This window comes from Parambassis ranga, chromosome 17 (genome assembly GCF_900634625.1).
Source record: "Parambassis ranga chromosome 17, fParRan2.1, whole genome shotgun sequence".
In the NCBI taxonomy this organism is placed as follows: domain Eukaryota; kingdom Metazoa; phylum Chordata; class Actinopteri; family Ambassidae; genus Parambassis; species Parambassis ranga.
In genome coordinates, this window is record NC_041037.1 from 19,793,163 (window position 1) to 19,805,768 (window position 12,606).

The window sequence follows — 12,606 nt, forward strand, 5'->3', positions numbered from 1 at the left end:
ATAAACTACTAAGTACTCCTTGCAAAAATAAAAAATCCCCAGTCATGATTTGTAGCTGGTTAGCTACATTTAATGAATTCATTGATTCACTTTTGGCCATGAGTGATGTGACAACCCCCCCATGGCTGAAGCACAGACTGTAGTAGAAAAACTACATGGTTGTAAAAATGCCTGTATGTTTTTCATTTTGAGGAATCTATCTATAATCTCAGTGAAGCATTATCAGACATATGTAAAGCAGTTTAAAAAAGTATATCAGTCTCACAGACTCACCCTTCCCTCAGCGCTGGCAGGCCTGGCATGGCGGTTGAAGACATGAGCTGGGTCTTTATGGTAAGCCTTCAGACAGGAGTGAGGTGTGATGTTTCTAGAAGCAACCAGTGTCAGTTTAACTCTCACAGGTTAGCGAAAAATTAGCGACACAAGCAGTTTCAGCTATAATAGTTTGTTTTGTATTTTTTGTTTCAATACGTTTTGGAATAATGGTCTAGTAATGCTCCTCTTGTGTGTTTTCCTTTCCTCAGTAATTGGCTGCTGTGCCCTCATGGCTTCCAGCTGTGTTTTGGCTCTCCCTCTCCTAGTGTATTTAATCCCAGTGTTTCCCCTCCGTTTGTCAGTTCATCTGTGTTGCTACCCTTGGGTTCTTTCCTGTGATCTGACCTATGATCTTTGCCTGTTCTTCCTTGTCTTTGTGTTTTGTCTGGTCTTGCTAATGCATCTTTGGTTTGTTTCTCTGATTTTTGTATCTGTTGGTGCATTTTCCTATGGCTTATGTTAATAAAGCCTGCCTGCACATTTCCTCTTTTTCTCTGTGTGCAAAGATAAGAACATAGTCATGAAAAGAACTTCGAGGACAGTTTTGTTTTAAGAGTCATGTGCTTTGCAACTATCCACTAGAAAAATATTAGCAGTGACTATAACATTAGGAGACTGAAAAGAAATGACACTATGACAGGCAGAACAAATAACAGTCAGGCCAGGTTTTAAGTTTCAGAATGAACATTTTACATTTCCAGTCCATAAAACCACCCACACTGTTTGCTACACTTTCTCAAAACTCTATCATACCAAGCATATACTGATGTAAAGCTGTGCATTTTATTACAACATTGAAAGACGGGTGGATGAGAAGGAAGTTCAATGCTGGAAGTTAAAGATATGCATACTGGCAAGTCTACCCTCTGAGAAGAGAAATGGAAAGGCTATTCTTAGAGTCAGTTCCTTCAGCTCTGGTTAGAAATGTAGGAAGGAAAAACCTTGACACATTTCACCTTCATCCTTCACTTTAAAGATTATTGTTAGTCTGCAGAGGTTTAAGAATCCCAGGCTGAGGAGGGATTGCAAACATGAATGTCTACATTTCAGATGTGGGCAGACTTTAATACAGAATGACCACCCCCAGAAAGATTAATACAGCCATGCAGCCAAAAATAGAAATGTTCCTGCCAGTGACACCCTGATCTATTGCAAAAGCCCTCAGTCACTGTGGTTTTTGACTTCAGTATTTCAGTGTAGCTATATTGTAATGCAATTAATGGAAAGTGTATCTGGCCCTAATCTGTGTAGAAACAACTAACACACTCAAAAAACTGAGCTCTGTGAGTTGTTGGATCAAGTAAATGTAAGTTACTTAACATTTTTGTGTTTGGCTTTAAAACGTAACCCAATTTAGTCAGTGTAACTTAAAATATATACTTGTTAAACCAACACAAACCAATTAAGTACATTCAACACAACAATGTTGAGTAAATCGCATAGTCACCAATCTAAAACCTATATGCCTAACTCTAGGTGGCAGCACTTAGTTATATGATGTACTGGTACTGCTGGAAAGGTTCTTTTCCATATTTCATTTTTACATATTGGATTTTTATTATTGGAGATGGGTGGATGAAGCCTTGTGAAGCTTTAAGCCTTCTCCTGGTTTGATTTACAAAGCCTCAAGGACCAACCCCTACCAGTGACACCTTGTGGTTTAGCTGCAATATTGATTTGCACCATCAGTGAGGAGGGCTGTTAGGGTGTGTATGCGTATGTGTTCCTATCAAGTCTGATGATGGCTGGATGGTTGAGTTAATCTCCCTTCCCACCTGGTTGGCTATATGGTTAAGCTGACTGTGGACCTCTAAGTTATACAGTCATGCCTCATATGGTACCAGGTTTGGTCATGAGGTGATAACATACAGGTGTTGGTTAAGCTGCATGAAGACAGATTTGGCATGTTGAGTGTAAAACTGCGGTCGTGAACTCTCACTTATTAGGGTTGTTAAAGAGATTAATAGAAGCCAACTGGACTGATAAACTATATATATTATTATATTGTTTTTTTATTTTTTCTGTGGACATTTCATTACCCCTACCCCTAACCACCCTCACTCATGTAGTTAATTTCTATTCATTCATATTTAGACAAATCCTAAAGGTGATGTTAAATTGTGAAGAGTTCAGAGTGCAGGTTCAGCAGGTCCTCACCTGATGTCCTCCAGGTCATAGTAGACATTGCGGCTGGTGTCTTTGATGTAGATAGCCATGTTAGGAGACTGCAGCATCTTCATTGTGAGCTGATGGGGGAAGGCGGTGACAAACAGGGCCCGCAGTGCATCCTGACTGCTGATGTCAGTGGGCATCCTGATCTGCTTCGTCTCCTCCCCATACTGCAGGTATAGCACACCTGACAGTACACACAGACAAAGAAGATGGACTCTGATCTGTGAGGAATCTACAGTGTTGCAGTACTGATACAACTGAAATAGTTACTGAGATACAACTGCTGAGTTGCTCAGTCTTCATGACGCCGTTTGTTCACTAGTGCTCTCTAACAACCACTGGCCTTCACAGAACAGCTGTATTTATACTGAGACTAAATTACACAGGTGGACTCTATTAGATCATTAGGTGACTTCTGAAGGCGATAGATTGCACTGAATTTTATTTAGGGCTATCAGAGTACAGGAGGCTGAATACAAACTTTTCAGATTTTTATTTGCTTAAAACTTTGAAAACCATGTATCATGTTCATTCCACTTTACAATTATGTGCTACTTTGTGTAGGTCTATCACATAAAATCTAAAAAAATAAAGTTTTTGGTTGTAAGGTGACAAAATGTGAAAAGTTCAAGCAAGGGGTATGAATGTCTGTATGTCTCAGTTGTAGAGCTAGAAATCATAAAAAAACCATCAGATGATTCTGCGTCTTTCTAGATGACAACTATTGATAACATTTAAATAATCAGCATTGGCCAATGCCACAGCATATTGTGCTGACAGACACCTGCATCTGCAGGAAGTGCAATGTTGTGGAACATGTGTAACACTGCAAACAGCAATTCGACTGACAGACACAAGTGGAAGTCACCTAGCATAGCCATCAGAAGAATGCGAACAACAACATATTTAATTGGTTAGATACGAAATGTTATGTTTAGAGGGAAAATGTAAATAACCCTGGAATACTAAAGCACTGTGTTGACAGCGAGCTGTAGGGGATGCAAGGGGAGAAAATTAATGATGCATTTATTAGAGCAGTGCAATAACTCGTTTGCACATGAAGGAGAAAGTCCATAGCAATAAACTGCACATAGCCTCCTGTATGTCACATCTATGACCCTATCATCACAAATTGACTGTGTAGTTAAATTCTATCATTTTTATTATTTCCTTGTGGCGTCGGCTGTTTTACTTGTTACCCATTGACAGTCTGTCCACCTTCGTTGTTTGCATCTGTGTCTTGTCACCTTTCTGGAACCTTGTGTTCCTCACTTCTGGTTTGTTTCTGTTCAGTTTTTAAGCATTACTTTGTACTTTGTCTGCTACATTTGTATTTTGTCTTTTACATGATCTTGGCATTTTTGTGGCATAATTTAAATAAAGTGTTAGTGCAGTTTCCAAACATAGGCTGCATTTAGGTCCTTTACCCACCACCTTTCCTAAACACAGCTGCATGCATGATGTTGCACTTGATAGTGCTGACAAGTAAATAAAAGTTCCCAGCCGGACACCATGTTAAAAAAAGACAAAGCACAAAATCCAACTAAAACATGTTGCTTCACACAGATGGGAATTCTTTAGACAGCTCGGCTGCCTAGTGATTAAACTAAACACAAGATAAATATATGTCATGTCCACGTGGGTGAACCTACCAAGCTGCCTCTCTCTTGACTGCCCATTCGAGCGGCCCACGGGTAGACTGGCTCTGGCTTTACATCCCCTTGTAAAAGGAGCTGACGGAGGCAGTGCATCGCCATCAGACATAGTCTCTAAAGTCAGAGGGTCCTGGTCTTCCATTAAGCCTAGCACACCTGCACAGGCAGGGCTTTCAGAAGGTCGAGGACTCCTCACCTGGATGGAATGAAAAAAGAAAGGAAAACAGATTGCATAAACATTAGACAAGAAAAACCTGATTACGTCTTAACCATTTATGACAGGAAGGCTGGTCAAGTATCCACCTTGTGAGGTATTCATACTGTATCATGCCTGTCTGTGGACAGTTTTTGTCAACACACTAGCATTACAACCACGCAGCATGTAACTATTTCAGTCACCATTGACACATAATTGTATGTTTGACAGCACTAAGGCATCACAACACTCTCTAAACTTGTTTACAAGCTGTTGTACTCAAATTGAGCTCTACATCAGTGACACATGGAGACGGAGACATGGAAATCCAGTTACAATCAGGAGTGGTTTCCACCAACGTTTCAGTATAAGAAGAGGGGGTAATAACTTTGGAGCATGTGTCTGTATAAAAACATGAGGTGATCTGAGGTGAGCTGTCTGATTTGGATTTCTTCTTGACAACCACACCATATGACGTGGTTGTGTATACTCATCAATGCACTGCACTCAAACTGATGTTTCCAACCCGATGTGCACCATTGCACCCACGTACGCAGTGACACTTGAATGCATGCACAAAGAAACCGTGAGTCACTAACAACAAGCTCTACAAATCCACAGTGCTTTGCAACACACTAGCTCTGTCTGCTGCTCTCACCGTCTTCGTGCTCAGCTTTGCTCTGTGCTCTTATATTCAGTAGGACTTGAAAGACTCCAGCAATAATTTCAGCCCAGGACATCTGTAGAATATGGTAGAGTAATTTCTAAAACATAAAACTTTTCAAAGGTCTTCAAAAGATTTTGGTCCATATTGACACGATAGCATCCCACAGGCGCTGCAGATTTGACAGCTGCACAACCATGATGGAAATTTGCTATTTCAACGCAGCAGGATCTACATGAGTGCATATGTACCCCCACCAGTAGTGGCATTATTATTCATTTCATAGCAACAGGATTTATCAGAGCCTAACAGCAAATTCTACATCAGCTATTCAAGAAAATGTAAACTGCATAAATTGCATGACAAGTAAGCTGAACATCATTTACAGGCAGACATATCACGAGCTACACAGCAGCAGCTAGATTCTTGAGCTTTATCATGCTTCCCAGATGTGTTTTAAATCCCAGCCTAAGTGGTCACTAAATCCCTTGTCACTAACCCCCCCCCCCCCCCCCCCCAAAAAAAAAAACAGTGGAGACCAAGCAGCATTCTTCAGAGCTACAGACAACATAAAAGTGTCACAAACTGCAGTTCCTCTAATGGCCACTTGAGGCTGGATTAAGGTCAAGTTGCTCCCCATCACGAAAGGTTTACAGCAGACTGATTATCACTCCTAACCACCAATCTGAATTTTAAGGCAATTGGCTTGACACATTAAAGGCGCTTATTACATGCTGACATGAGGGCTGACACATGCATTGCTGGAAGCACTCAGATCATAAAATGTGAAACACACATGCTTGTTGTACATTTCTCAAGTGTTTCTAACATAGTGTTTGTTCCCATTTCCAAAAGACAACACAGGTTGTGAGGACAGATAATTACAGACCTGAGCTGAGCTGACAAGCCAGAGTTCTTTGCCTCCACAGTGGAGTCTGAGAAGGACTGATGATGGCTTTTAGCACTCCCATGTGAATCACAAGCTATAGAGCCAATAAACATCAGCACTAAACAGCCCAATTACTGCAATCAGTAGTACATAACACAGATAATTTTATCATTTTCTGCAAGTGCCAAAAACTGTATGAATTTCAAACAATGACTGTGCAATTGCAAAATAAAGTATCAGCTCAGGATATTTGTGCCAAATATGAAGACTCTTCCTCAGTTACTTCAACTCTGGTCAAAAATGTATTAAAATGTTTTAATGGTGTCAATGTAAGAGTGACTTTTTTAAAAAGCAGTATTCAAGTCACTACCAGGGCATTACAGTGCTACTTGAAAGTTTGTGAACCCTTCATTATGCCTATATTCTGCATAAATATGAACCAAAACACACAAATCAAGACAAAGTAGTCAGTAGTCAAGCAGACAAAGAGAACCCAAACAAATGAAACAGTTATATTGAACTTTGTTATTTATTTCTGTAATGTATTTAGAAAAATTATATATTGCCTAAAGGTAAAAGTATGTAACCTCTTAAGACAGACCTGCCACACAGACTGTTCTAGTCTACAAAGGAAAACTCCCACCATCAATAAAAAGCAGCACAGTTGAGCTGTTTAGCATAGCTTCTCTCTCTCAGTCTCGTTCCTTGTTGGTCATTAGTTTAAACATGCATAGTAATTGCAGTAAAACTATCTTTGCTTCATGTGTCTGCTTTATGCTCTGCACTGCGGGAGACACTACATGTAGTTGTTTCTAATTTACCATATTATATTTGAAATGGATAAATGAATGATGGAAAAAGGAAAAGAAGAACCAGTCGCCCTTTGCTTTGTTTTTGGAAGTCAGTGTGTGTTTGTTAAATACAGACGTTGGTTGGAGCAGATTTACCCGTTAACAGTTAAAAGCACACGAAAACCTCCCAGCAGATCAACACTCTCTTCCTCCTGGCTTTGGGCACAAGTGAGGAGTGTGAAAAGTGATGGTATTTGTGCAATCTAAGATGAGGTTGGAGAGTGCTGCACATAAACAGAAATGTGCTTGTACAAGTGATGGCTGTATGCATCTATTTTACAAAACACAGTCACAATTTGCACATCTGTAGCGTTTTAACAGCTCGCTGTCATTCATAGTTTGGAGAACATTTCTCCTCACTGTCACTCCGCCACGTCCTCTCTGGCCTTTATACATTGTGTGCTTTTTAACAATCATTGCAACCATTGCATAACACACTATGCAATGTCAAAAATGTTCTTTGCAAGATATAAATATACTGGTGGTATTTTCTGGTAGAGACATATTACCACTATAATTGTATGAAAAATCAACTCTCCAGCCTGTATATTTACAGATCAGCGATGCATTAAAGTTTTGCCTTTATTGGTTTTTGGCCATTTTTAGGCATTTGTCATGCCCAAACTTTTTGGGATATGAACATTTGATTACATCTTCTGATTCTATAGGAAAAGTTAGCCCGATGCAGCAAACACCAGATTCCCACATGCAACAGAAGCCATGCAGTGAAAGGTTAAACGTAGCCAAAAGCAAATCCACCAGAAACTAAGAAAAAGAACTACAATTTCAAAGGGCTGTATTTTGCAAATGGTTACACTGACAGGCCTGAAACTCTGGATTTCTCCATAATATTGATAGATGTACATCAGGGATTTTTTTTTAAATATCAGAGGGGGTCGTCCGGCTGATCAGCCTGACGCTGGATGATTTCACTTGGAATGGCCCTAAGGCATAAAGACACATCATGTGGAAGAGCACATAGAGTTACTGAGAGAAAGGAGGAGGAAGAGAAGGAACTGAAGCAGCAAATATTTAAACCACTTTACTAGCATGTTATGCCAGTCGTTCCATGCGTTCGTTCAAAAATAAGCTTTAACCGGACTCAGGCCATGCAACAGTGACACCAAATCTATCACATTCCCATCAACAACTAGAATTCAGACATGGTGTTGGAATATCTCTACAGAGCCCCAAAACATAATGTTTCTGCCTAAAACGTGTTCATGTGGAGACATCTGCATTCTCTACAGCTGCTCACAGTCACATTTTAGAATACCTGCCAAGTGCCACGTGAATGCTGAGCACCTTTGGCACACCATGCACAGCACAGGAGCATGCAGGAACTTAAAAGTCAACAGACAGTGGAGTTGTCACAGCAGGGTGTGGATTACTGATATTTCTGTGGTGCAGTCTGAAACACGTCAGTCATACAAACCTTAGCCTTTGCTCACTTTGTCTTAACCAAACATTTCAATAAATCCTAAACTATCTCCATGAGCATTACATAAATAAACTACTCATGATCTATGTCATTGTTACAAAGTTAGACCTAACCCATATACAGTGTGTTGTACAATCATACTGGTTTATTTAGGTCTTAGAGTCACTTCAAGACCATGCTCAGAATCAAACTAGTTCCTTTACAGACAGTAACAGGCTTCATGCTGAGCACAGGCTGACTAATCAGCTGATGCAGGCCTATCTCCGATACTCAACATAAGGCAGAAAAGTTAGGGCTTGTTTTCTCATCTGTTAGATTTTTGTAAGTGTTAAATTAACCAAATTTTTCTCTAATATCGCTAAAACTATATATTTTGCCAGCCCTGCATGTCTCAGTCACTAACTCTCCGGGAGTGTTTACCACACCTTTGCCGTTTCAGTAATGAGACTAACGCTGAAAAACCTCACGCCGTGTTCCATGATCCCAGGTGACTCTGGCTCTTGTTATTCAGAGTCTCATCAGAAAACTGACAGATGTCAGAAAATGAAGATGGAGCTTTGCACGCGCCTCCCTGCAGCAGACCCGGAGCAGCCCGCGTTATCAGGGGTGGATGGAGCAGCTGCTTAGTCCAGCTACGCAAACACACAACACCTAGTTTATCTACCTACAGGAGTGTCTTCGCCTCTTTTTGATTTGGATACTCTAAACGCACATTCAATCATTCTGTGGAGGCGCTGGTAGTTCTGTCAGTGTGTTACAGAGGCTTACCTGGATGAGGGGGGTGCGTCCTGTCGCCTCCAAGTACCCTGTAGTCCGAGCAGGTCACGTCCGCTTCTCGGTGTCTGTCGGACTTTAATTACTGTTTACAGCATGTATCTCTGTATGAGAATCAGGTGCAACAACAACCCCCACCTCTCTCCCCGCCTCCTGCTTCTACCTGTTTCTGAGCGCACTGTTACAACACAGCTCCACCTCAGCAAATAATGCCGGCTTTACCAGTCTGACGAGCACATCAGTCCAACTTTATGACAGCACACAGAAAGCCAACCACAATGTTCAACTATAATCCTGTATAACACTAAATATCCTTTATTTTAAAATCTTTCCATGGTTAGGCCACTGTTCATAAGTATTTAGTATTTAGTAAATGGACGATAGGTAAAATGTTCATATAAAAGATTGCAGCATTCTACAGTTTTACAGTGTTGGTATCATTTATGTCAGTAACCTGACTGGCTGTGTCCTGTAGTACAGGGTCATGGGGGCTATCCCAGCTGTCAGTGGGTGTGGAGGGATAAGTACACTCTGGACAAGTCGCCCGTCTACTGCAGGGCTTGTCAGAAACATGTCTTTGAATATATTATAAAGATTATTACTGATCCCATCTGTGATACAATATCCTAAAGCTTTCACAGTACAACAGTTTTTTATTTACTGCTGTCACAGTGAATTGTGCCTAAGGTCACCATGTGAAACCATCTGAAGAATTATTATGTTGTTCTTTTTTATCATGTCCAGACACATTCACTAACATGTTTCCTCCTCACATTCCATTCAAAATATAAATGCTGTTCTAAATCCGTTATTAATTAACTCTCAGCCACAACCTGCTCCACACTGTAGCACAGCGTTACATCTCACCTGTTCTCTCATGCGGTCTTGGCGTCCCAAGATAATGGCAGCATGGTGAGGGTACTTCTGCTTCAGGTGGTCCAGGAACACCTCCTTTTTTCTCTCCACATCGCAGTGCTGCATCATCAGGGAGTCAAGCTGGCTGTCTCGGCTGCCTGCACCAACGCCAGGGGTGAAGCTTCGAGGCAAGGTGCTGGGAGAGCGTGGGGCTGAACCGGAGGAGAAGTCAGGGTTGCAGTGTGTGCTGCTGCCGTTGGGCTGCTGCTTCTTCTGCAGCAGGCGCTCTGTGCTGCTGTCACCCACTTTGGAAGAAGAGGAGAGTCTGGAAGGGGAGTTTCCTGGATCTGAGAGGGGTAGATTAGAGAGGAAAGGAGTGAGAACACAGGGAAAAAGAGATAGACTAAAGAAAAGATCCGGCAGGACAGGAACAGAGAGGGAACAAAAAATACTAATATGACAGGATGAGCTTACATGCTGCATCATCTTATTCCATTTGACAAGCCAAAACTTACTATATTGTCTCTTGGGCTCTCGGCAGTTCAAACAGCTGTGCATCAGCCGAGAGCCTAAGAGTGCACACTGGAAGCATTCAATTCTATGTAAGCCAAATAACTAATGCAAATAAATATGGACCTTCAAATATACATTATGGGCAAGGGTAGAGGCAAGGTCACATGTGTATGTGTGTGTGTGACCATTCCATGCTTGGGTGTGTAAAGTGAAAAGGAGAAGCTGTCATAACTGTTGTGAGTTTATAGCATATAACAGGAAAATATGTTTTAAATGTTTGCTACAGGATCAGAGGAAGCGGCTGTGGTTCTACACAGTGTATTTTACAAATACATAAATCCAAAAATGAACATCCTATTGCAAACTTTAAAATACAGTAAAACTTCCTTGCCTTTAATTATTGTACCAAAACGTTTTGCTCTCTGGAACTGAGAAAGCATGATAGGATTGATAATTTAAATCATTGTAAATTTCCTCCTTCTAGCCTTTAGGAGTATTCAATCAATATGAAATCCCTTGGATCTAGGTGTTACAAGCACACCTCATGTGCACAGAGAGATAAGACTGAAAAGATGACAGCAGGAAATTTACAAATTATGACCATTTATTGGCAACACAGAGAGAAAATGTTAACAAAATGGTTAATGCAAAACTTTTTTTCTAAACAAGAATAAAACTAGGATAGACTTAACTTTCGCGAAGCAAAAAGATGGCCTGTGAATAATAGCCTGAGGCATGATGATTGAAATCCTTGAAACACACACTGATAAAACTAAAACATGAATGCTACTTATAAGAACATGGCATGTAAATTATCACAGGGCTATCGCCCTTCATCATCGTCAGCCAACTATCATAACATTCTTGCACGCTGGCTTTAAAGAGCTAATTTCATGCGACGTTAGGGGCCTGTGTGTTACAGCCGCTGTTGCTTTTGCAGCCAACACCACAGTTAAGTGACATTTAACCACTTTTCAGTGGTACACTGACTGCACACACCTCTTGCATCCACTGTAGTTGAGCCAACAATATCAATAGCTATGATGTTCATTGGTTCTATTTTCGTTGTCACCAGTTTCTCTGTAAAGTGTCTGGCTTCTTTCTGGGCAACAGTTGTGCATCTTCTGGAGAAAAGACATTGCAGGAATCTCTCAAGCCATCCAGAACTAGTGGAAAAGTTCTCCACATGCCTTTCATCATTCATGTCATCGCACATTTCTTTAGCCTTAATCCCTATCATCTTCCGAGTGACTCAAAGATGTTTCGCCTGCATGCCGTTGATCCATTTGCTCATTTTCACCTCTAGGTCTTTGCTAACCTTCTTCATCCCTCCACCATGCAGTCTGGCCCTCTTACTGTCTTCTTCAGACAGACTTTGAAGCTCAGCCTTAATTTTTCTCCATTCTCTCAACGTCTTTGGATCAAAAACTTCTCCACTGCTTCTCCTGAATTTTCTTAGGCATATTTGACACCTGAGTTTAAATTTTATATTGTACTTCTTTCTCTTTGTCGCCATAGTGACACATAGTAACAGCATGTTACAATGTTAAAACCCACATTGGACTGGGACAGACTAGAGTAGGATTCATTAAATCAAATGAATGAATTCTGCAGGGATGTCAAGCAAGCAGTATCTATCTGAATTTTTGCGCAGGGTAGAACACAGACTTGAAACAGAACTGTCCTTGATCTATGAAAACAAGGAGTTCCAGAGTTGCAGTGGTGAACTGGCTCTCTATCAGGTTTTGATGGAAAATAATCTTCAAGACACATTCACTGAAACTGTAAGTCTTCCAAACATCCTCATCACCACACAGATGACAACATCAGAGTCAGAGAGGTGCTTTAACAGAAAAAAGACTTTCCTTAGAAACACCATGGCACAAGATCGGCTCAACGCTCTGGCTATGCTCTCCATAGAGAAGAAAATGACACAAGACATTCCTGATTTCAACACCAGGGTCATTGAAAAAAAATGGCCACTCAGAAAGACAGACGAGCAAAGTTCTTGTACAAATAAATCACCCCACTTCATCTTCTCCCTCTTTCTCACACATACTGTTGATTTGTGTAGGTTTAGCTGATATCATACTCTAGCTAAAAACGAGTATTGTATTATATGAGACTGTTTCTTTCTAAAGTATACATGTAGCCTAATAAAGCTGTGATTTGTAATATACTTTATATGTGATATTGAGAAGGAAATTAAATTATTATTGTGGACGTGAAGTCATTTTTCGACTGTTGATTACTGGAGTAAACAGGGAAATGTATCGGTGCA

General features: G+C 40.7%; 1 protein-coding gene across 3 annotated transcripts in view; it reads right to left on the reverse strand.

The window, feature by feature from the left end:
• Window positions 1–12,606, reverse strand: part of LOC114450109 (sickle tail protein homolog) — a 46,474-nt gene that overhangs the window by 15,585 nt on the left and 18,283 nt on the right. For 2 of the 3 annotated variants that reach the window (XM_028428047.1, XM_028428048.1), the window contains 4 exons: window positions 9,825–10,159; window positions 4,140–4,338; window positions 2,473–2,671; window positions 274–367 (listed from right to left, as the gene is read on the reverse strand). In XM_028428047.1, the coding sequence (XP_028283848.1) occupies window positions 274–367; window positions 2,473–2,671; window positions 4,140–4,338; window positions 9,825–10,159 (827 nt within the window). Of the gene's footprint in view, window positions 1–273; window positions 368–2,472; window positions 2,672–4,139; window positions 4,339–8,951; window positions 9,107–9,824; window positions 10,160–12,606 lie in introns of those variants that run through there. The other variant, XM_028428049.1, reaches the window with a different exon arrangement.